We start from the raw sequence: 22,160 nt of genomic DNA, 5'->3' as shown, positions 1-22,160 counted from the left end.
TGACACGCTTGCTTCTTCCACTGCACTGGCCGCCGTACATTGTCTAGAGGCGGGCGGACACTGTAAAGTTGTTTTCTTAATGCTTCAAAATTTAATTTGCATTTTATGGGCTGCACTCGTTTGTAATTGAACTTAAAGTCGCTCTTATGACGGGGCTCTTATGGGCTTATGTGCTCATTGGTGCAGCGATTTGGGGGGATTACGCTTCGAACTATGTGGATTAAGTGGAAGATGGCGAAATTTTAGCTATTTTTGAAAATAGGGAAGTCTGGGCAAATTTAAATTAACTTTTTGTAAACAAATTTAATTGGAAAGCTTATGAGGGGGAATTCAAAAATTAATCTGAAACTGAAATAAGTCATACCTTATTATTCATTGGAATACTTATGGCATGATCTCTACAAATTTGTCTGCCGAAACACATGAGATCTATGGTATTCTATCAATCTTCAGTTCCCATTCCATATATATGAATATATATAATATATCGAAAATCCCAATCTTGCATCCTATGAATCCTCTTCATTCGAGTATTTCCCCATTAAAAACACTCAACAGATGATTATTTTTTCATAAATTATTTTATTTAAATACATAATTATTAATTTATTACAAGTATAAAAATAAATTAATCAAATCACTACAAACAATAGCTATTTTACAAGACAAAATCGGAACTGGAATGTACAGCGATCCAGAGATACAAAGCACATTAAATATCAACAAGAGAAAGACCTCACCTCTCCTCCGAAGAGGAGAGTGGGTCTTCAAAAGAGTAACAATTACGGGGACTGTAGGCGGACTATTGGTCCGATAGGTGATGCCTACACTCGTATAAAAAAAATAACAAAAGAAACAACGAGCTCGTAATAAATAAGAGTGTCGCATCCCAAAATAAATACGATGACGAATGCCACAAAAGATGGTAGTTTTGGATGGAGCGAAGTGTTGCATAAGTGGCTGATGGACGGATGGCTGATCAAAAATGGAAAACGAACTCATCGGAGGCATCATCGTCAGCATGGTCTTCAGCAGCATCGATGCTAGTGGCATCTGCGGACGCATGGTAGGCCGTTATCGATGGAGCCTCCTCGGGAGCAGCCTCTAATCATTGATAGCTCTGGGTGATCTGCTGGATCCAGGGGAGGTACGAAGAGACCTTCACGTAGACACCGGGAACGTTCACCTGGCCGCAGCCAATGCCCCAGGAGACCACACCGACCACATTCCATACTCCGTTGCGCTCGCAGACCAAAGGACCGCCGCCATCGCCCTTGCAGGCATCCTTGCCCTCCTCGCCGCCGGCGCACACGAATCCGGGATTCAGTTTGTAGCTGTAGCCGAGACGGGTGTTCCTCAGCTGGGCCTCGCACTGGTGGTGCGAGAGGATCGGCACATCGACCTCCTTGAGGATGTTCTGGTACTTTCCGTGCTCCCCGAAGGCGTCCTTGCCCCAGCCAGTGGTCCAGCAGCGGGCGCCGGTGAAGTCAGAGTACTTGTCGGGCAGGCAGGCGGGGCTGATGTGCGGATTCTTGGTGAAGTCCACGGGCTGGTCAAGCTTCAGGATGGCCAGATCGTTGTCCAGGGTACCGGCATAGTACTCGGGATGAATGTGCACGGACACGACATCGCGCTCAATGTAGGGGAAGAACTCCACGTCATGGTTGACATCCCATTCGCCCAGGCGGACACGAAGATCAAAGCCATTTTGACTGAAGGACGGATAAAGAATATTCGGGGTTAAACCTCTGATCGCAAGGAGCTTTAGAATGATCGAAACTTACGATTTAATGCAATGGGCAGCGGAGATGATGTGCTGGGCATCGATGAGGGTGCCGCCGCAGGCGTAGATCGATTCCTTGGGATCCTTCTTCAGAATGGCCACATGCCATGGGTACTCGCCGAACTCGCTGTCGCCATCGACGTAGACGGGGTTCTTGATGCGGCCGGTGATGCCAGCGGCATTTCTAACACCACAGCGACCCAACTGCTGCTGGGGCGGGGCCTGGGGACGCACTGGACGACGGCAGCAGACCTCATTCGCGCGGCAGGTCTTCTCCACGGGACGATTGCCATAGTAAGCGCGCTGCAAGTGAAAAAGATGAGGGAGTCCCATTAGCATTATATTTGGATAGATTTAAGAATGGTTTACTGAGACTTTCTGCAAAATCAACACATGGTTACCTCCTCCTCCCGAGCTGCTTCACTCTCCCACACACTACGACGCTTCCGCGACTGCTCAACGCTCCTCCTCCTGCGATCTCTGGGAAAGGAGACATAGTCACTGCCCGCTGCCGCTCCTGGGGCAGGCGTGGGTATATTGTACAAGGGGCCCAGGTTCAGTTGCTTGCCACGACGGGTGGCTGTTGGATTCCACGTGGGTGCCGCGCTCACGTTCACACTACGCTCCACGTGCTGCGAGTACTCCCCGTAGCCTCCAAAGCCACTCGAGCCAAAGTCGGGGCTCGAGCCGGGATACACTGAATTGTAGGAGCTCTCGTAGGGCGACGGAGACGGAGGAGACTCGTGATGATGATGCTGCTGGTAGCTGGGCGCTGAGGGGCCGCTGTGGTACTCGAAGATCGGAGTACTCGGCACCATTTCGACACTGAAGTGGGGCCCTCCCGATCCACTGTATCCACCAAAGTGATGATGATCGTAATCGTGATGATCGTGGTGATCGTAATCATGGTGATCGTAATCGTGGTGCTCGTAGCCGCTGAAGTGATCGTGATGATGGTAGTGTGTGCTGTGCACTTCGTTGGGCTTTCTCTTGAAGAAGTCGCCCACTTTCTGGATGAGATTCGCATTGGGAGTGACATGGAGATTGACCAGGGGCTTCACCACCTTCTCCCCGTAGTCCGTTTTGGCCACCTGCACAGAGACGAGTGGATTGACATTCACCAGACCCAGATTGAGGCCATTTGGGCCCAAGGAACCGAAGTTGGGGTTCTGTGCGGGATACTGATCGCCCAGGACATTCACCGGATAGCCGCCATATGCTCCACTGGGATAGGGAAGCCCGAAGGACACTCCGTAGGTGGGCAGAACCTTTCGTTGGATCAGCTCGATGGCCTGCAGGGCGGGCAGGGCCAAGGGAGATTGTCCGAGCGGCCCCTGGCGCTGAGAGGGAGACACGAACGGATCAGTACGCGGACTCCAGCATGCAGGATACAGGATACAGGATACAGGCGTGCGACCTTGGTACCCCTTGATGTATTTGCTGTTGTTGTTGTTGTGGCTGTGCGTGCGTTGGTTAGGCTGGTTTTAGTGGCGTTTTTTTGGGCGACGACGAACGAGGTTTAGTGGTTCTTTGGATTGAGCATTGGAGGAGCGTTGATCGGTTGGTTGATGGGTGCAGTTGGTAGATTGATTGATTGATTGGATGCGTGGTTGTGTGTGGTAGAGGAGGATTGCTATTGGTATTGCTATTGCTAGAACTCGATCGATTAGTCATTAACTATGTGTGATTTTGCATTAGTCGGGCCACTAACTAAACATTCTTAAAAGGGTTTCTGTTTCTATTTCTTTTTCAATTTATATTTCTTCGAGACACTTACCCCTTGAGCATCGAGCGACAGATCGCTGTTGTCGTCCTGGTCCTTCTGGTCCTCGATGGCTTGACGGCGAGTGCGTTTCTTCTCATCCTTGTCCTGCTTCTCATCCTTCTTGGCCTCTGCTGTGGTGGTGGCATTGCCAGCGGGCGCATCCTCGCTGAGGGCCTCGATGTCCTTGCCCAGATTGCGGGGATCGATGGGAAGAATCAGATCCTCCTTGCGGCCAATGCGATCGGCAGCGGGGCACTGGTTGAACGGGACGCACTGGCAGTCAACGATCTGCTGGCGAGAGGTGTCATAGCCACCCTGTCCCTGTCCCTGGTACTGTCCCTGTCCCTGTCCTTGTCCCTGGTAACCTCCAGAGATGCCATTGTAATTGTTCGAGGCTCCTGTCTGAAGCTCCTTCTTGTAGTAGTCGGGGTTCTGGCTGTGATAGCTGGAGCTGGGCGACGATCCAAAGCCACTCTGGCCGAAGCCTCCCGAGCTGCTGCCAAAGCTTCCCAATCCAGAATTCGGTTTGTAGATGTCACCGGAGAGACCTGGCTTCTGGGAGAGACCGCTGAAGCCACCCTGAGCGCCCTGGGAGAGGAGTCCGCCCTGAGAGGCGCCATTGAAGCCCGCATTGAAGGCATTCGACTGGGAGTAGGAGCCGGAGGAGGAGGCCTGGGGAGTGTACGTGGCCGAGGACTGGGCCAAGGCACTGAAGTCCGTGTTGATTGTCTGGCCAGAGCCAATTGGGATCGGGACACTGGGAACTTTGACCCCCTCGGTGCCCTCGACGTGGTGGTAGTGATGGTGCACGTGCTGCTGGAGACCCGCATCAATGGGTGCCCCAACCACGACCTTGGTGCTGGAAGAAGTGGCCGCCGAAGAGGAGGAGGACTGCTGCGAGGAGTAGAAGCCGTTCAGGGAGGAGGGTGAGCCCTGGATGCCGCCCTCGGGATTCTCAAAGTTGTATGGGGGCACACCGTTCGAGTTCGAGGAGGGGCCATTGTAGACGGGACCGGGACCATTGGGTCCACCTGGATAGATGGGTCCTGGCGGCTTGCTATCGTAGATCAGGGCTCCGGGTGGGGGCTTCGTGTAGGTGATTCCGTCCAACGAACCATCGATGGCCGATGGGGGAGGATGCTCCAGATATTGCCCTCCGAACTGGCCGCCTGGTCCGCTTGGCCGGTAAGGTCCGGACATGGGTTTGTAGGGTCCCTCGTAGCCAACTTTGCGCGGGGGTCCGAAGGAGTTGAGGGAGCTAGGAGGAGGACCCATTGGGGGGCGGCCACCGAAGTATCCCGGAGGAGGCATTGGCTTGGCAGGACCGTAGGGACCGCCGCTGTAGCCAGACGGTGGAGGGGGACCCTGGGCGTAGATGGTCGAGTAGAAGGGACGCTTCTCCTCCACCTCGCAGCTCATCAATCCCAGTCCGCAGAGCTTGTCACGGATGAGGTTACGCGCCTGCATGTCGTTTCCCTGCTGCAGGGCCTGGTCGATGTTGCCATCGGCATAGACGGCATCGTACTCCCCGAGATTGCGTCCCTCCCGTCGGGAGTTGAGCAGCTGCTCGATGATCGTGTCAATCTCCGAGGTGCTGTTGCTCTGGATGGACGTGGACTCGTGCACGAGGTATCGTCCCTGCACCTCCGATTCCTCAGCGGCAGGCTTTGTGTCCACGGAGCGTCTGCTCGGCGTGGCATCCTCCATGGGCGCCCACTCGTTGCCCCAATCGGCGGCCAGTGTGGCGGTGGCCAGCAGCAGAACTGCCATCAGGCTCTCTCGTATTCTCATTGTGTGACGAAGAGTGTCTCTGTAAGGAAAGGAAAATGATTTATGAGTCGAGGATTGCATAATGCCTTAAGTCTTGACACCATTACCCCCAAGTCATTGTCCCAGTTTGCATTTCTCTCTTCCCTCTCTTCCCATCTTTCACGACTGCTGAAGCAATCCCCAAACGAAACCGAAACCGAAAATCGAAAACGCAAAACCGGTTCGTGTCTTGAAATCTTCGGCATGAGTCAGTGTCAGAGCCAAAGCCAGAGCAAAAGCCAGAGAGTAGTCGTATAAGACATGGACTTTTACTTTCGTTGGAGGTCGCAGACCGTCGTTACTTTTTTTCGAAATGCCTCGCCACACTCTTTGCCTCTCTTTCTGTGTAATTTATGAGGTAATTTTCTTTACGGGAGGGACTAACTCTGACTCTGACTCCGATTCCGCTCCGTGGCGGACAATCGCTCAAGCCTTGACAGCCGCTTTCCGGTTCGTGTATTTCTGTATATTTCACTTTTCTTTTCTTTTGCGACTTTTGCACTGCACTCTTATGTCATTTTGGGTCGACGATGCGGACGATGCGGAGTGTGGAGTCTTGAGCGATCTTTCATTATGTAAATGGATCTTTCAGGCGTGCCCTGCGATCGCATCTGCTCTGCTCTGATGTGATGTGATGTGCTCTTTGGGGGGCGGAAGTCGTGTGCAGTGTTGCATTGCAATTGGGTTTTTCTGGGATGCTAAATGTTGCTGCAATTCAGGGTGTGTTTTTTCCTGTGTCTCTGTCTGTCTATCTGTCAGTTTGTTGGAGGTTTTTCTTTTGTCGGTTTTTCTTTTTCGCAGTGAAAGTTTCGCTTTTCCGATTGACTTTAATGACTGCTGACTGTGGGCATGGGGCATGGGGGATTTTCTGGGGATCTGTATAGCGTATATAGCGCATTGTATATGGTAGAGCCATTCATGGATCTTTATTTTGTTCGGTCTTTGGGTTCACTTTGGGGGTTCACTGGGCCAATTTTTCACTTGATCACTCACCTTTTATCAGTTTGCAATAAAAAAAATATGAAAAAAATTGGAATTCGTGTTTCCTTTCTCTCGATAATCCTTTATATAATTGATATTGTCTCTGTTATCCTTTCACTTCACTTTCTGCACTTCTGCACCTCTGCTTTGTGCTGCTCGTTCGTCGGCAAGTTGTTCACTGATTTCGCTTTCGTCGACGGCGCACATTTTATACAAAAACGCCGCGCGCAGGCGCAACGGCGTCTATCTCTTTCGCTCTTGCTCTCGCGGTTTGCGAATCGGGGGCCCAAAACATAAGAGAGACAAAAGCTGCGACTGCGACAATGTTTGGCAACCTATGCCCCCCTCCCTCTCTGAGTCTTTCCCTCTCTCTACAGTCGTTTTTTTGGGGGGTAATCATATTTTGGTTGGGTTTTTCTTCGATTCTTCGATTCTGCTGAAGACTGGAGGTCACCTCCATCCAAAGAAGAGAAGTATGATAGTCGTATCGGGTAATCCCTAGGAAATGACTAGAGTTCAACGTCAGAGTCTCTAAGATAAGGTTTGTCGGAACTATCTTCGGAGAAAATTCGTTTAAAATACTATTACAGAATGATCTTTACTCCATTAGCTCTAAGCGCAACAATCCTTGGAGAAGATTGGGTTTTAGAGATAGTTCCTCTGAAATGTTAAAAAGTAAAAAGCATTTTCGGACTTAAAGAAAACATCTAAATAATAGATATTCAATTCAAGTGTGAGAATCATAAAAACCATTTCCCTACGAAAGTTATCTAAGGCAGAAAAATTGCATCAAAAATATATTTTCTTATGAAGCGATTCCTCAGGAATGTATAGGGGTAAGGTCCTTTATACAGACTCCATGGGGAACTGTTATTAGTAGCCTTCCCTCTGAAATAAAAAGGGCTCAGAGGTCTCTAAGAGAATGTCTTAACTAAAGACGAAACCAAAGAAAATCTTCCATAAAACTGTCATCCTCCGATGAAGCAATTCCCCTTGGGGATGAATATTTTAAAATTATGTGTAAATTTCACATAAAGTCCAAATTAGTTCGCTCTGGTTTTTATTTTTATTTTTTTATGATGATTTTCATGTGGGATTTTGACCAAAAACACTTCCCGGAAAGGCTATGAACAACAGTTTGAGAAACACTAGAGAGACAGACAGACAGAAAGAAAGAGAGAGAAAAACCAAGCGAAAGATTATGCAATTCTGCAATTATGAATTGGGTCAGAGAGGCCCGTGAGGGGGAGCGACTGAAGCAACGAATGAATGAAAGGGGTTAAAGGGGTCTCTGGTTTGGGCATTGCCTCAAACCGGATCTTTTGGCATACATTCGTCTCTCACACGTCTCGTATCATCCCGTCTCTCTGCTCTGCCCTGCTCGGCTGAACGGACGCATGTACTGACGAACGGGCGGGATAGTCATCGGGGGTTCAGGCTAGTTTTAAACCCATGGTCAATGCAAACGTCATCAGAGTCGGTCATTCATTTTATTTGATTTCAATTTTCATGTCTCCCTCGCTGCTTTTGCCTTTGTGAATCAAAAGTGCTTTGCGGAATTACCCGAAGTTCACAAAAATTAGAGACATTCCCCTAGCGATGATCACGTTCGCGTGCCGAACCGAACCCCATAATGACGATGATCTTCATTGGATCCAAGCCATGTTGTGTGTGGTCAGTGCTGTGGTTGGAGTGGAGTGCCAGCGCCAGTGCCTGTGCCAGTGGCTCTCCTCTCATTGTGATTCAGTGGCTCCACTCTGCTGTGTGTTTGTGTGCGATTGACCTTGGCTCAGGCGCCAACAACCGACTCGACAAACATTTATCTACAGACACTTAAGTGTCGTTTTATGTTAAACATTCCAAGAAAGTTGATAATGGGGCTCAGATCGATCGAACGAACGAGCGCACGAAAATTATGCTAATCGCTTTGATTTACTCTCGAAACTCTTTTGAATAGCTCGTGGAGATCGTGGAGTTTTTATCAATCAGCTGCTTAGGTGTTAGCTACTGGTGGCGTAGTCTTTGACCATCGGGTTTTTTATGAGTCACTCGGACAGCAGCAATTTGTGCCTCTGGGTCTCTGGTGTTTGTTTGAAGGAGGTGCGTCGAACCTGATTCGAATTCGCATTCGCATTGGATCTAATAAACTTTTGATGCTCTTCATACGGGTATTTCAAATCGAAAGAGGAATATGTTTGCGATTGTAGAGTGTTTGGGGATAGTCTACTTTTAATTCGGCTATCGGCAAGGCCCTATCTGCTCTGCCTCTCACGAACACATGTGTAACAGTTGTTTTGCCACTGCAAGAAATGTGAATGTGTTCCGATCGCTAAATTAATCTAGACGATAATTGGCCTATCATTTGTATGCTGATAAGTTCAAATCTAGTCTAAAGTTGTCCAACATTTAACAAGTATTCAGTGTACTCTCCCATTCTCTTTGTTTAGCTTCCATGTAAAATCGTGTGCACTTAATTGGCTTTGTTTCTTAATATTTGGTATTCAGTAGTCCATCATTATTTAAAATATATAAGTGATCCCTTTTTTTATTGAGGCCTTCCCCTAATCGAACCTACGACCGTTGTCCATGAAAGATCACACTATAGCGCCTGATAAGTTTTAATTTAAAATAATTTTATATATTTTGAATATTAATTATTATAGTTATTTTCAGATTTTTCCTGGTTCATCGTATGGCTATTTGCACCGTTCATTAATTTATAAGGTAATTACTTTTAAGGTATTTACGTCTTCGGTTTGCTACAGCTCCGAAACTATTGTATGTATTTGTATTTTTCCTGTTAAAAATAATTTGACAGTTAGCTGGAAACTTGGAAGCTATTGGTAAATCCCAGTACGAGTGGTCTGGCAATAGTTTGAACTTGAACTTAGGCCTCGTCCAGGCCGGCTATAGCTATGACAGCTAATGCCACACAGAGGCATAGAGTGCCACACTGAGGAGAGTAGAGTGTGTAATCCGCGCTGATGATGGGGTTACAGGTTCAGGGGCAGGGGCAGAGGCAGAGGCAGGCAATGGGAGTGAGTGTTGTTTTCCTGTATTTGCATCTATTTTTTGCACATTTCTTGGCTATTGCAACATGGTTCGTGTTGGTGTTTATTTTATGCCAACATGTTAATTGTTTGCCCAAATAGGTTCGAATGGGGCTTGTGTTTGCTCCAAATAGTCATCGCGTATCTACCGCCTTCCTCTGGTAATGTGTCTCCTTCCTTTGCGAAGCAAAACCAGCCGCAGTTCAAGTCCAAAATCGTTGTGTCTCCAAATCCGAAAAGAGCTTTGAATGAAGCCGAAGGTCGAAGTGTGCCAGCTCCCGATTTGTGTCAATTGCTCAACAAATTGAGTATTGAGTATTGAGTCTAGAGTGAGGTCTCCCACCCACACACAGTCCCTCCACACACAAAAAACCATTTGGCAATCGCTTAAGCCAGACTCTGATCTCTGAGTTTTTTAGGTGTAGCTTTTACAGTTGCAGTGGCAGCTGCTGCTGCCAGATCAGAGTGAGACTCTGATCTCTGAGTTTTTTAGGTGTAGCTTTTACAGTTGCAGTGGCAGCTGCTGCTGCAACTGCATCTGTGCCATGGATTTACCCAAACTCCAAAATGCTGGGGAAAATCCCCAGGAAAACCATAAGTAACTCTTTTTTTTTGGTGGCTGTCTACCATTCCAGTGGCGAGCCACTTCGGCCCGGTCTCTAGCCAATTCTCGATTTGTTTGCCGGCTGCTGCTTTGGCTTTGTTGTTGGCTTAGGCCTTGGGGAAACCCCAGTGAAGTGTGTGGCTATCGACGCTTGGCTGACGCTTGCTTTTCGGCTTACATAACAATGCAGCAGGCAGCAGCAAGCAGCAGCAGTCGGCAGCAGTCGTGTGCGGTGCATTGAGCCGGTCTACCCGCCTGCCTGCCCCGTCTATTCGGACCTCCCTCCCTGGGGGCTTATGATTCATTTTGGAGCTGATTTGATTGGACTTGTTGCTTCGATTCGCTTTGGCTGGTTTTGTGTGTGTTTAAACGTTGCTTTTTCTTTGCTTTCGGCTTTCTGCTTTGTTTTGTTTTGTTTTGCTCGCTTAGCATACGAGTATATGCATCTGGCATTTTAATGGGAATTGCCTTACGGGTATACTCTTTCGGAAGAGAGTAATGGGAATATAAGCATTTTCTTGTAACGACATTGTAAACCATTAAACATCTTTACACGTATTCCTTAGCGACATATAGAGAGGGATTCAAACTAGTCTTTCAGATTTGAATTTATACGAATGGAGCACTGCATAGAGTATTCATTTTGCTGTATAGTAAAGAACCATAAAGATCAGATCACAATATAGTACAATTTCACTAGGTAAAATCCTGTAAAAAAACTAATACTATCCAAACGTTCTAATATTCATACTGTATATATATTTTAAGGATACTTCCACTAAATCCAATCTAAATTGGAGCTTCCACTGGAATTAGAGTCCTGTTTACGAGTACACAATAGGATTCACTTATTCACTGATTCATTTCAGGAAACGTGGATTCTGGCAGGTCCGTCTCTGCGGTGAACGATGGATCGAGAGGGTATCCATGCCTTTGCCTGAAGCTTTAGCTTTTCCTTTCTGGTTTATTGGCTTTTTGCTTTTGCGAAATTACCTGTAATAAATTCGATGCGTATGGCTAAATCGAATCATTTGCTGTAGCACTGTAATTATCATAGTTGGGCAAACCCTCAAGGTCGTTCACCCACACCCACGCCCACACCCAGACCCACATTGTGTGATCAGCATACAGGCATCTAGGTATATATTACAAGTAAATATGATTTTCTGTTTGGGAGAGAGTGATTCATCATGTCTCCAGCAGACATCTCTCCCTATTTTTACAGTACACTTACCCCTCTCTCTTCCCCCCCCCCCACTCTCTTTCTCTCTCTGTCTGTACCTTTTGTTGCATAATGTTTTAAATTATTTCACCCGCATCTAATGGTGGCTTTTGTTGATGTATCTGCCGCTGCTGCTAGTGCCCTTTCACCGCACAGAAACCCCACACTCCACACTCCACTCCGTGGCTCATTTAACACGGCTTATTGTCTTCATTGTCTCGCAGCCAAATAAATTCATGTCTGAGGCATTTGTAAATTAATTTCAAGCCGAGATTCGAGGGGAGGGAGACTTCCGTTTTCCCCTCAAGTTTAAGGGAAAGTTTGCGACTGTTTTTCCCCAATGATAATTCATCTCTGGTTTCGGAATGGCATCAAAAATTTATCATGTTCGGGGGTATGCCTAAAGTTCTTGGAAAAACTTTCTTCGGCTTAAGGTTTTTTTGCTTCTTTATTTGCTTATCCACTTATGCTAAGTGCTTTGCCTTTTGATATCCCCAATTCACATCCACAGACGAAATGTATCTCGTCGTAGTACATCTCCCGCTTATTAAATTCACTTTGATTCGAGAAGAGTCGCGCATCCTGGAGGACCCCCCCATGGGTGAGGGCAGCTCGAAGAATAGGATGACAGCATAACGATGCATTCAAGTGGCGTTTTTGATAAACAAACAAACCGATTACACAGCGGTCGACCCATCCAACCACCGCACCACCCACTGTGCCAATTGACGGTGCTTCCAATCAGATCCCAAAGCCACAGACCCACAGAGCCTGAGAGCCTCAGAGCCAGGGCCAGGGCCAGGGCCATGGACAAATGCAATGAACCCGAAAGCCCCAGGAAAGGAAAGGATACGAGACTCCCCGGAGAATATAATAGTGGTGGATGGTGGAGGGAGGCACGCACCCCTACGATTTGCAGTGTCCACTTTTGGGGGTGGTCTTTAGCTGTATTGCCTCTACAGCCGCCTAAAAGGCTGCTATGGCCACAGACGACTATTCCAACGGTGGGGAAACTGCGCCTCAAAGCGGCCGCTGTTGCATCACTGTTTGGCCTGGTGTGCGCCTGGTGCCTGCCTAGATGCCTCCAGGTGCCTGAGAGTGACAGCTATTGAAGATACCTGTTCCACTGGGGATGGAAAGACAATGCTTTGGGTAGCTAATCGATAGATGGATTGATACTTTGACCTTAATGCCGGGATAGAAACTGCATCCGCACATTTATGTAATTAGAGAAGGCACAACTATCCTTCGTCCTGGCCCTGGTGCCGGGCCTGGTCGAGAACGTATTCTGCGTCATATCTGTTGGACAGACTTTGCCTGGGATTGCGGTTCATTCACTTGAGCAGAGACTTGCATAATCTGTAGAGCTTCGATCTTCTGTCTCTGTCTTTTCGGTGCGTCTAACCTTTGGCTTCTCCCCTCAAGCACGGTTGAAGGTTCAAGGTTTTCAATTTCATCAATTTCGAGAGAATCTATGGGAAAAGGCGCAGACCCGTACTCGTATGCGTATCTATAGTGTTTATCCCACCTGGCTGCCGTCGAATGGCTTCCAATTGTTGCTTGTTTTTGTCACTCTCGATGGAGAGACAATAACACACACTGTACTCTGGATACTGTGTTCTGGGTACTGGGTTAAAGGCCTCAATCAATGGTCAGCCTCATTCTCCTAGAACACATTTTGGGCTTTCGGCTACTGACCCGAGGTCATCATTCCTGGGGGAATGTTCTGGCATTCGGCAGGATGGCATGGCCCATGGAATAATGCCGAGACATTTGCGTACGGCACGTCAATCCACACCCATCCTCCGTTCTCCAACAGAAAAATACAGAAACGAAATATTTATTTCCAAATGTAGGTATTATTTCGTGCGTTTGTGGATGTTGATTCATCTCGGGTGACGTCAGTGGCACTCAATCAGAAGTGCAGCATAGCGCGAAATTTAATTGGCAATCGACTGGCAGTCGTCGTATCTCCCCCCCAAAAAAGGATTGCTAGAGCCTCCTCCTGTCAGTCCACAGACATTGCATTGTGTGCTTTTGGAATTTGTTATATTTTATTGTGCGTTTCGAGAGCGTAAATCCAATGGGTCTGGGTGCTTCAGTGCTTAGAAAATCATGCTGTATTCAGTGTTCGTTATTTACTTTCTGTAGAGAGAGTTGGTGGCCCCATAGAACGGATAGCTCCAGGTGGGCGGATAGTGCAGAGTTGTCCGGAGAGCGGGTGCCAGGAGCGGCGTGAGCCGCGGCGCAGTGCGATGGACAATGGTGGAGCTCTGATGCGAGACGGCAGTGGGTACATGCTCCAGCAGATTCCCCACTCGGGCCAGCGTGGGCTCCTGGTGCAGCGTCAGCAGTGGATGATAGATGTGGAGCTCAGCCTGCCCCCCAGCCACGAGGGAGAGGAGTACAACTGCCACAAGGAGACACTGAAAGAAGGAACTCAAATGAGAGGGATTCTCTTCCGAGGTTACTCCTCCTCCTTACCAATTTCTTCGGCATCTTCGTTGATTCTTCAATGTCTGGGCATCGACTGTTGGCTGGAAATGAAGACGGAGCCACTTTTATAGTCCAGCCGAGAGTGGAGAACGGACCACTGCATTCTAATTGAGATTGAGTGGCCCTTCTAGCCCTTGAGCATGGCTCAGGTTCCGCCTCTCCCTAATCCTCCAGAGATCACAGATCACAGATTGCATCGCTGATTGCACAGCAGAAGATGTGGTATGTGGCATGTGGCATATTTATTGTTGTCGTGGGCTGGAGCCGTGTTTTCTTTATTGATTTCCTGTCACCGCCCAAGGAATGCAAAGAACCCAGAGAACTGCAGTTGCGGATGCAGATTCTTTATTGCAGAGAATAGTTCTACAGAAAATGGCAGAGAAGAGAAGAGACTAAAAGAGAAGACAGGACAAAAGACAGAAAACAGTTCGGAGACAGAGAAGAGACAGACAAGTCTGTTGGCTAGGGAAGAGAAGTATAGCTAGAAGTGGGTTTTGGCGAGTTGTTCATCTTGTTCGTTCTTTGGTTTCCGTGACAGTGGAGCCCTCGAAGGTCTTCAGTGGGCCCTTAGTTCCGGAGCAGGACCAGGCGAGGATCGGCGGAGGACAGGGTCCAGAGGAGCGGCGGCTGCTGGCGAACCAGTTTTGTGGTGCGCACGGCCGGTGCCACGATGGGGGTGACCAGGCGACGGTGGTCGTGGACAATGGTCTGGCTCTGGTGGGACACAGCGGTGGGCACATGCTGCACCACCTCCCCCACCTTGGCTACAGTGGGCTCCTGGATGGTGAGCACAGTCCGTAGCCCGGAACGAGCGGCCACAATCAGAGGCAGGGGCACGGAGACGGGTATTCCAGACAAGAGGCGGGCATCGATGGTGTCCGAGCTGCCGCTGGAGGACTGCGAGAGCTGATCAGAGGAGGAGGAATCCTCTTCCTGGTCCTTCTCCTCGCTTTGAGCAGCAGCAGCAGCAGCGGCAGCGGCAGCAGAGGCAGCACGACTCTCGGAAAGCTCTTCGGAATCCTCGCTGGCCAGAGGCAGGAGCTGCGAGGACTTGCCAGAGCTCAGAGCCAACAAATTGGAGGGCCACTCCAGGCCGGCTGCCTCGGAGGATCCGGCAAGGATGAGCACAATGGCCAGGACGGGAAGGCACTGTGAAGGAGTACCCTATTCTGTATTTGGCCTTGGTGTTTCGTGAATGATCACTCACCACTCTGGACATGATCGCTGGGTTTCTCTGGTACTGGATCTGGTTCTGAGGGACACTTGTGACTAGGTCAATGCTGTCGAATGACTGATGATTGGGAAGATCCCAAGGGCTGTTTTTATAGCCCCCAGTCCCCCAGAGGCGTCTCGCTTCAGTGGCCAAAGAAATGCAACGTTCAATGAGGCTAAACAGAAACCAGAACAGCATTTATTCAATCATCTGATAATTTGAAATTTGATTTGATTTGAAACTAGATTCAGTATTCAGTCAGAGGATGTTTTTGGGCAGCTGAATGTCGCACTTCAGCCTGTCCTGCAGCCAGAACTTCTCCAGATATCCGATGGGATCCCGCGGCTGTTCGCGGGCAACAGCCAGCATTCCCTCCATCAGAATGGGCACCACCTGCAGCTCCAAATAGGTACGCTTCTCCTCTGGCGAGCGATAGAAGTGGGGTCTGTTGCACTCCGGCTCTGCCTTTGGTGACGCCTCTTTCTTTGGTTTCTCGATTGGTGGGCAGTCGATGGCTTTGGCACCTGTAGTCTTTTGCTTGGACTTTTGCTTGGATTTGTTCTCCATGGATTGGACTTTTGTCAGCTTGCGGGGACTTTTGGGGGAAGTTTTGGATTTTACTGCTAGTTTGCTCAACATTTTGAGGCGTTGAGAGTGGGGAGGGAAATGATCTGATTGAGAATGAGATTGTTACGAGAATATCAAAGACAACTTGAATCGAAAATATTTCAATGTCTCTTTGAAATTCGGCGTGTGCGGTAAATGTGCGATAAATGCACGATAGACTCTCGATAAATACGGTAACGGGGCTGCCACTCTTCGACACTTGAATTATAAAGAGGGTTACCCATAAGTCGCAAGAAATGTGGCATTCCCTTCCTCATAAATGCACTCCCTAATGGAGATTTCATTTACTAATATACTTATTTATTTTCAAACGGAAATTTCACAGTACGATAGACGACAGCTAGACGATTATACTTGGAGCGCCCATTCCGCTCCTCCAGCCTCGCGCCCTCCTCGGGAGAGGCAGAGCTCCTCTAAGCTGATTAGCATGTACCCCACGCGTAACCCGATCAAGCGGAACATCTGCCGCCACGTGTCGTGTCTCCATCGCTTGGCTGAGTGGCGAGTGGCAGTGGCAAGTGGCAGTGACGGCGGCAGGGAGGAAACCTAAGCCGCTTAACGTCTCTTTCCCCTTAGAGCCCCCTGAAGAGGGTATTGGGAGTTCTTCAGTGCTTCTGATGGCGCAATCTTTCAGTGCCGTCGACGGTTTAAATCAAATTTTGAAAACGTTTCCCTTTGCCTTTTGTCAGGTTTTGGATAGCGTTTAAAAAACTTGGTCAAGTCCGCCGTGAGGCCGCCGAAGAAGGTGTAGCGCATGCGGGTCTCCATCAACCAGACAAAGTGCTCCGTCCGATAGGCCAGCGACAGATACTTGTAGGTATTGACGAACACCAGGGTGTAGACCTGCAGCTGGTTCCGCGTCAGCCCAAGGAGCAGGGGACTCTGATGGATGTCCAGTGCGAATAGACAGGATATGACAAGAGCCAGCTTCGAGTTTCTGTGTGGGAGAACAGGCATGAGGTATAAGATGAGGGATAGAAGAGTACTCCAGCTCCTTGGCACCCACATGCTCAGCTTGATGTACGCCATCTGGTTGTGCTGACACCGGTTGATGAGGATCGCGGCCACGGGCTTCAGGAGCTCGGCCCCACTGCCCATGATAGTGCCAACGACCAGCATGGCCACTGGGGCATTGCCATAGAGATTCCCGGCCAGGGTCACACCCTTGTCGATGAGCTGCACCTGGCTGATAGTCGACATGGTCGTGGCCAGGATGCGAAAGAACAGGGTCTGCGCCACCGCATGTCCCAGGTCAAAGGGGCAGTAGAAGATGAGGTACCTAGCCGGAAGGGATCGGGGATTATCGGATGACTCCTGACTTTTCGACTGTACATTCCACTCACCACATGCAAGAGCTTAGGAGCACGTCGGCGCTGTTGCAGAGCGGCTCCAGGGGCAGAGTGCCCAGCAGGAGGTTGCCCAGGATGTCGCCCGCATAGATGAGCATCAAATTGGTAAGCCACAGGGAAAAGGGCTCCCACTCCAGGCAGCTCCTGCGCTTGACCTTGGGCCCGCTCCTCGATTCGATCTCCTCGCGCAGCTGCTCCGCGATTAGGGAGTAGTGGAGGGTGCGGAATATGATGTGGTTGGGGAACTGCCTAAGGATCAGCTGTGCATTCATCGCGATCAGCTGTCCTGCACACACACACACACACACACACACACACACTGCTGCTGTTTGCTCCTAAAATCTGCTTAGCTTGCTACTGGCTCTTGGGTCTGCGATCGAATGATCTATGACCTATAAATTTTGTGGTCGGTCTTCGATTGATTCTTGCACTTTTTTCATATAAAATCCAAAGAGTTTTTCTTAAAATCTAATGAGTGTAAAAAACGAATGTAATAAACGAAATGTTGACAGGAGAAGCGCCGCTCTCTACACTGGGGACGACAATAGTCGTAGGTTCTGGTGCTCATCGTAGGTCCTCGCCGAGAGGCTGCGTGGTCCGGGGATTAGGGAGGCAAAGCTTATGTTCCGCACGGGCTTAATCCGTGGCAGCATCTGATGGACAACTGGTCGGGCGGAGTACGTGAGATGGGCAGGGGTTTGGCTTGGGCTTGGGCTTGTGCTCTGGATGGACACGAGGTGCTGCTGCGGTTGCTCCTCCTTGTGGTAGCTAACGATGCGCAGTGTGGGCTGTTCCACCAGCTGTTGATGCTGTTGATGATGTTGATGCTGCTGCTGCTGCTGCTGCTGGAGGATTAGCGATGGCTTTGCTGGCGAGAGTCGTGTGAAGCTCTGGTGGGAGATGGCGCTGGCTGTGTGTCCATTGCCATGCAGGATTGTGGCTGCCTGGCTCTGGCTGTGGCTCCCACTCAGACAAAGGAGCAGTACCAGATATAAAGCCTGTTGAAGAGTGGAATAGCTGAAGCATGACTTAGTGCTGGATGTGTGTGGGTGTTTACTCACGGCTCTGATTGAGATGCGCATGATGGTCCCTTGAGTGGAGAACTAATTACCGTTAAGCGTGTGCCGCTGCCATTTATAGGTGGATATGGATGGACTCCTCATGGACTTGACCACATGGCAAGAGGTCGCCCCCAAAAAGAGATTTATTGGACATTTTATACGCGTCTGAGTATGAGTATGAGTATGAGTAGCTTAATTAATTAATCAAAATGTACTTCAAAGAGACAGCTGCGTGCACTTAGAGCTACCATTACGCGCCGCCGGCTAATCTGTGGCTGTGGTAGCCAGAGACCTCAGGCCTCAGACCTCAGTCGGAGACTGAAGAAACACCACCAATACAGCTATTGCTTGGGCAAACAAGCCGCCGCAAGTGGAGACGGGCCCAGAGGGGTGGAGCGTCGGTGGAGGGGGAGAATGGTGCGATATGTGGAGTGGATCAACCTTCAGCGGGTTGCACAGGCGCAGGCGCCGTCTCCGTCTCCATCTCCATCTCCATCGAATGTTGTAGCTTTTGGCTGCTGTTGTTGCTGTTTTTTCCGTTGTTGCCGTTGTTGCTTGTGGTATTATTATTACTACAATATTTGCGGCGTTCGGTATTTATTTATATATTTGATTTTTCTATGCCTTTTTGTTGTTGGTTTGTTTTTGATTTTGGCTTTGCTTTATTTCTTTACGTAAAGTTGAGTCCAAGTTGAGACACTCCCACAATTGCAAGATAACCGCGACTGCGCGCGTGTTTCCAACGCTTCGAATCGCAGATCGTGTGCCGCGAGGCAGTGGAGGAGTCGCTGGGGGACACTACAGAGTACCCCCCTCAAGTTATAGGGAAGCCTGCCTCTGGGTGCGTCGGGAACTGCTTTACAGTGATTTCATGGCACAGCAATTCACACAGCACTTCAGTTTGACTTTGCCACTCGCTCCGCTTTGTGTTTTTCTTGAATCGAGACTCGATTCGCTCCGATCTACTCGATCTACGATCTCCGGTCTCTCGTCTCTGGTCTCTGGTCTGCCGCCCACCACAGATCTCTCCTCTGTGGTTCTGTCTCCGTAATCGCCCCATTAGGCCCAACATCGATATACACATATTATATAAAATGCGGCATCTGGTGAGTGTGTGGGATGATGATGATGCTCCTCCATTCAGACAGAGAACTTAAACTCCTTTTCCCCCTGCAGTTGCTGTTGTTCGTACTCTACCTGGCTCTGTCGCTGGCCAAACCGGCCACGGAGGCGCCTCGCCTGCTCATCGACTCTGCCCCCTCGGTGGTTTCCTACCAGGGCTCCTCCCAAACGCACACACGCTTCGTCATTGCGCCTATGGGCAGGGCCCTGGGCTACGTGGAGCCCACGAATCTCAATCGGACGTTCCACACAAAGCCCACGACTCGGGAGGAGGGCTCTGGCTATGATCTGCTCAATCTGAGTCCAGTTTATGTGCCGCATAATTGATTAGGTTGCATTATAGATTGTACGCTTAGAAATATCTAGTTGAATTCGAGTAAATATATGCCGGCGATGCCTAAAACAAGGGAACATTGGATTTACTTGTCATTTTTGACATATACTGTCACTAGCGGTGACTTTCACTTTCTAGCAGAAATAGTCGTAGTAGGCTCTGTCTGTAGTGGTTGTCACTATTTGTGCTCCACTTTTCATTCTAAATACTAGTCTACTCGAATAATCATCAAATAAAATGGATAACCGAAATAAAAGAAACGCTTCACGTACCGCTACCGGGCTCAGCGGCAGTATGGTGCCGTTTTCATTGATGACTCTGCGCGAGATGGATGACATAGAGGCCAAGGGGCAGGACGCCTCCGTGGACGCGTACGAGGCGAGCACTCGTGCCTGGCGCAACCAATTCAAGAATCCCAATCTGGTCCCCAATCCCATTGGAATGGAGTTCTCGAGCCAGCGCCGCCTATCTGAGGGATCTTCGGTGGGCACTATTAGCCACTACTCGGAGAACGATAATTCCCCGGCAGCCACTCCTCAGCGCGCTGTCTCGGCCGAATCTGACTGTCTGGTCGTCTCGGACCACGATAATCAAACACAGGGGTACGTGACACCCATACACCCATCCACCGATTCCTTATAATAAGTGCCCCCTTTTTTGAAATAGTCGCTCCCGTACCTCGGACACCTCCTTGTCCCGGAGCTTCCGCATCTAAGCGGAGTCCAGTCGCGAAGCCAACTGTCGCACGGATGCTCTGTAGAGCTGACCGTTTTTATGGAGCGTAGTCGGTGCCTTCTCATCTTTCTCTGTGCGGAATTAAATGTGCATTTCATGTTGTTTTATTTGACACCATTCGTCTCTCTTTTGGGTTTCTACAGAGGGAGGGAGCGAGGGACCTTCGCCACATCTGAGGCCTGAACCCAAGTGCCAGCGAAGGTCTGCTGTGGTTTGTGCGCCGTGTGAGTGTCGTATCCATGATTCGAGTCCCCATTGTCAGACCTTTTGCAGCCCATGGGTAATCGATTGTCTAGTTGATTTCTACGCGTACTCGTAATTGTCTATGGATTCGCAGATGTTTAGGTTAGCGTCGGTCGGTCGGTCGGTCGGTGGGGGGTTCAAGTTCAATGCTGGACAGATTTCAGCAAACGAGTTTGCCAATTGCTCGTTAGTCTCCCGCTTGAAGGACAATCTGGCAAACAGTTTTGGCCATATAAAGCCGTAGACACGCCACAGCATCAGCAACAGTCACTCGTCGACTTCAAAGCAAACACCAACCCAAAACGCAAACACCAAATCCCAAGCACCAATCACCATGTTCCGCTTCGTAAGTAATTGGCTCCAATGGAGGCAAAGAGGATCCTTCCACTAATTCCACTCCAAACTTCAGATTGCCATCTGTGCCCTGGCCACCATTGCCGCCGCTGCTCCAGGATTCGTTGAGCAGCACCATGTCGGACATGTGGTGGCCGCTGCTCCGGTCGTCACGAAGGTAGGAGCCGTCGTGCACAGCGCCCCGGTGGCCACCTCCCACCAGAGCTTCACCCAGTTCCACAACCAGGCCGTGATTACTCCCGTCGTGAAGCACGTGGCTCCCGTGGTTCCTGTGGTCAAGACCTTTGCCCCCGTGGTGCCGTCTCCCGTGGTGCATCATCAGACCTATGTCGCCGCCCCCGCTGTCCACCATGCTGTCCCAGTGATCAAGTCTGTGGCTCCCGTCGTTCATCAGACCTACGTGGCCCCTGCCGTCCACCATGTGGCTGCTGTGCCCGTCGTCAAGGCCGTGCCCCATGCCGTCTCCCACCAGAGCCACGTCCAGATCCACCAGAAGGCCATCATCGCCACCCCCGTTCTGAAGACCATCGCCACCCCAGTGGTGCCTGTGGTCAAGGTCGCCGTGGCCGCCGCCCCCGTCACCCATGTCTACCATCACTAAAGAATTCCGTGAAAATCTTTTTTTGACTCGATTGTTGGCTATTTGAATAAATTTATTGTTAAAATTGCAATTGTAAAGTGAGTGCATTTCATGGGAAGGAATAGTTATAATTTTTTTCTTCATATTTTCGGTGAATGACAGATGACAGGCTCCTATCGGAATTTGTTGATATGTATCATGTATGTTATCGATAGTTTTTTCCCATCCCTATTCAATTTAGCAGTGCATTTATTAGCAAAATACTTAATTGGATCGGAATATATCCTATTCCACAACCAACTACCGTCAATTTGAATGATTTTTACTTAATTACTATTCATCACCATTAATCGTCATGCTGCAAACGGTATCAAAAAAACCAAAGTTACGAGCAAATCAATTTTAAAAAATAATTAAAAAGATGCCCCTACGGCTAATAATTTGTGTGCAAATCTTCGACTAAATATTTTTCAAGCTCGATTGAAAGGCAAAACCACTAACCATACAGATGTGCCAGTTCGTTAAACGCACGTCGAACACAGACTATTGGGTCCCATGGGGTTCGGGTCTGGAGTTCGGCTTCCGTCGCATCATACTGTAAACCATACAGTGGCTAATTTTTTTATCGAAGCACGTTGGCAAAAAAATTCAATACTATAGGGTGTATAACTCGTACATAAAGGTATGATATATGAAAGAATTCGAATTACGTTTGCGTAATCTCACTTAAGCCTGCTTTTGTACATTGGGATGTCTTTAAAATTGGAATAATATACTACATGGGTAGGTAGTAAGCAAGGATTGCTGACTGTAATATAAAATGGGCTTGATT

At 49.1% G+C, this 22,160-nt stretch overlaps 9 protein-coding genes across 11 annotated transcripts; 3 read left to right on the top strand and 6 right to left on the bottom strand.

Moving 5' to 3' along the window:
- Positions 1 to 646: 646 nt before the first annotated feature.
- LOC6599870 lies at positions 647 to 6,481 on the bottom strand. Of its 3 annotated transcripts, XM_026991521.1 has the most exons (5): positions 5,426 to 5,440; positions 3,561 to 5,358; positions 2,185 to 3,123; positions 1,785 to 2,086; positions 647 to 1,712 (listed from the first exon to the last, which is right to left on the bottom strand). In XM_026991521.1, exons 1-5 carry the CDS (start codon positions 5,434 to 5,436, stop codon positions 1,109 to 1,111), a joined length of 3,654 nt encoding a protein of 1,217 aa, XP_026847322.1. In that variant the 5' UTR covers positions 5,437 to 5,440; the 3' UTR covers positions 647 to 1,108. The 3 variants fall into 3 exon arrangements, with proteins under 3 accessions (XP_026847322.1, XP_026847321.1, XP_026847320.1); XM_026991520.1 differs by lacking the exons at positions 2,185 to 3,123; positions 5,426 to 5,440 and adding an exon at positions 6,351 to 6,481; XM_026991519.1 differs by lacking the exon at positions 2,185 to 3,123.
- Positions 6,482 to 13,100: 6,619 nt separating this feature from the next.
- On the bottom strand, positions 13,101 to 13,967 carry LOC113566360. Its single transcript, XM_026991658.1, has 2 exons — positions 13,699 to 13,967; positions 13,101 to 13,640 (listed from the first exon to the last, which is right to left on the bottom strand). Exons 1-2 carry the CDS (start codon positions 13,711 to 13,713, stop codon positions 13,353 to 13,355), a joined length of 303 nt encoding a protein of 100 aa, XP_026847459.1. The 5' UTR covers positions 13,714 to 13,967; the 3' UTR covers positions 13,101 to 13,352.
- A 66-nt stretch (positions 13,968 to 14,033) lies between these two features.
- Positions 14,034 to 15,003, bottom strand: LOC113566357 (retinin). Its single transcript, XM_026991653.1, has 2 exons — positions 14,918 to 15,003; positions 14,034 to 14,859 (listed from the first exon to the last, which is right to left on the bottom strand). Exons 1-2 carry the CDS (start codon positions 14,927 to 14,929, stop codon positions 14,278 to 14,280), a joined length of 594 nt encoding a protein of 197 aa, XP_026847454.1. The 5' UTR covers positions 14,930 to 15,003; the 3' UTR covers positions 14,034 to 14,277.
- A 90-nt stretch (positions 15,004 to 15,093) lies between these two features.
- Positions 15,094 to 15,595, bottom strand: LOC113566359. The gene has a single exon (XM_026991657.1). It carries the CDS (start codon positions 15,560 to 15,562, stop codon positions 15,182 to 15,184), a length of 381 nt encoding a protein of 126 aa, XP_026847458.1. The 5' UTR covers positions 15,563 to 15,595; the 3' UTR covers positions 15,094 to 15,181.
- Positions 15,596 to 15,833: 238 nt separating this feature from the next.
- LOC113566356 (trimeric intracellular cation channel type B) lies at positions 15,834 to 17,171 on the bottom strand. The gene is made up of 3 exons (XM_026991652.1): positions 16,894 to 17,171; positions 16,557 to 16,829; positions 15,834 to 16,487 (listed from the first exon to the last, which is right to left on the bottom strand). The coding sequence occupies exons 1-3, from the start codon at positions 17,169 to 17,171 to the stop codon at positions 16,181 to 16,183; spliced, it is 858 nt and encodes a 285-aa protein (XP_026847453.1). The 3' UTR covers positions 15,834 to 16,180.
- A 255-nt stretch (positions 17,172 to 17,426) lies between these two features.
- LOC6599871 (E3 ubiquitin-protein ligase TRIM33) lies at positions 17,427 to 18,400 on the bottom strand. The gene is made up of 2 exons (XM_026991589.1): positions 17,961 to 18,400; positions 17,427 to 17,897 (listed from the first exon to the last, which is right to left on the bottom strand). The coding sequence occupies exons 1-2, from the start codon at positions 17,979 to 17,981 to the stop codon at positions 17,427 to 17,429; spliced, it is 492 nt and encodes a 163-aa protein (XP_026847390.1). The 5' UTR covers positions 17,982 to 18,400.
- A 199-nt stretch (positions 18,401 to 18,599) lies between these two features.
- LOC6599872 lies at positions 18,600 to 19,488 on the top strand. Its single transcript, XM_002024890.2, has 2 exons — positions 18,600 to 19,066; positions 19,137 to 19,488. The coding sequence occupies exons 1-2, from the start codon at positions 19,055 to 19,057 to the stop codon at positions 19,407 to 19,409; spliced, it is 285 nt and encodes a 94-aa protein (XP_002024926.1). The 5' UTR covers positions 18,600 to 19,054; the 3' UTR covers positions 19,410 to 19,488.
- A 152-nt stretch (positions 19,489 to 19,640) lies between these two features.
- LOC6599873 lies at positions 19,641 to 20,263 on the top strand. The gene is made up of 2 exons (XM_002024891.2): positions 19,641 to 20,018; positions 20,083 to 20,263. Exons 1-2 carry the CDS (start codon positions 19,654 to 19,656, stop codon positions 20,129 to 20,131), a joined length of 414 nt encoding a protein of 137 aa, XP_002024927.1. The 5' UTR covers positions 19,641 to 19,653; the 3' UTR covers positions 20,132 to 20,263.
- A 407-nt stretch (positions 20,264 to 20,670) lies between these two features.
- LOC6599874 (cuticle protein) lies at positions 20,671 to 21,380 on the top strand. Its single transcript, XM_002024892.2, has 2 exons — positions 20,671 to 20,740; positions 20,804 to 21,380. Exons 1-2 carry the CDS (start codon positions 20,729 to 20,731, stop codon positions 21,347 to 21,349), a joined length of 558 nt encoding a protein of 185 aa, XP_002024928.1. The 5' UTR covers positions 20,671 to 20,728; the 3' UTR covers positions 21,350 to 21,380.
- The last annotated feature ends 780 nt before the right edge of the window (positions 21,381 to 22,160 follow it).

Source organism: Drosophila persimilis, unplaced genomic scaffold (genome assembly GCF_003286085.1).
Source record: "Drosophila persimilis strain 14011-0111.01,24,50 unplaced genomic scaffold, DperRS2 tig00000676-arrow-arrow-pilon, whole genome shotgun sequence".
Taxonomy (NCBI): Eukaryota; Metazoa; Arthropoda; class Insecta; order Diptera; family Drosophilidae; genus Drosophila; species Drosophila persimilis.
The sequence above is the reverse complement of the archived record's forward strand: the minus strand, read 5'-3'. Positions and strand labels throughout refer to the sequence as shown.

What these genes read in the sequence shown, in the direction of transcription:
- LOC6599870 (XM_026991521.1), bottom strand. An exon ending in TGTCGCTCGATGCTCAAGGG is followed by an intron (nt 3,124 to 3,560) that starts GTAAGTGTCTCG and finishes TCTCCCTCTCAG; the next exon opens with CGCCAGGGGCCGCTCGGACA. An exon ending in AAGCAGCTCGGGAGGAGGAG is followed by an intron (nt 2,087 to 2,184) that starts GTAACCATGTGT and finishes TTTCACTTGCAG; the next exon opens with CGCGCTTACTATGGCAATCG.
- LOC113566359 (XM_026991657.1), bottom strand. Translation starts at nt 15,562, where the DNA reads ATGTTGAGCAAACTAGCAGTAAAATCCAAAACTTCCCCCAAAAGTCCC.
- LOC113566356 (XM_026991652.1), bottom strand. Translation starts at nt 17,171, where the DNA reads ATGAATGCACAGCTGATCCTTAGGCAGTTCCCCAACCACATCATATTC. An exon ending in CTCCTAAGCTCTTGCATGTG is followed by an intron (nt 16,830 to 16,893) that starts GTGAGTGGAATG and finishes CCTTCCGGCTAG; the next exon opens with GTACCTCATCTTCTACTGCC. An exon ending in GCGTACATCAAGCTGAGCAT is followed by an intron (nt 16,488 to 16,556) that starts GTGGGTGCCAAG and finishes TCTCCCACACAG; the next exon opens with AAACTCGAAGCTGGCTCTTG.
- LOC6599871 (XM_026991589.1), bottom strand. Translation starts at nt 17,981, where the DNA reads ATGCGCATCTCAATCAGAGCC. An exon ending in TGCGCATCTCAATCAGAGCC is followed by an intron (nt 17,898 to 17,960) that starts GTGAGTAAACAC and finishes ACTCTTCAACAG; the next exon opens with GCTTTATATCTGGTACTGCT.
- LOC6599873 (XM_002024891.2), top strand. Translation starts at nt 19,654, where the DNA reads ATGGATAACCGAAATAAAAGAAACGCTTCACGTACCGCTACCGGGCTC. An exon ending in CACGATAATCAAACACAGGG is followed by an intron (nt 20,019 to 20,082) that starts GTACGTGACACC and finishes TTTTTGAAATAG; the next exon opens with TCGCTCCCGTACCTCGGACA.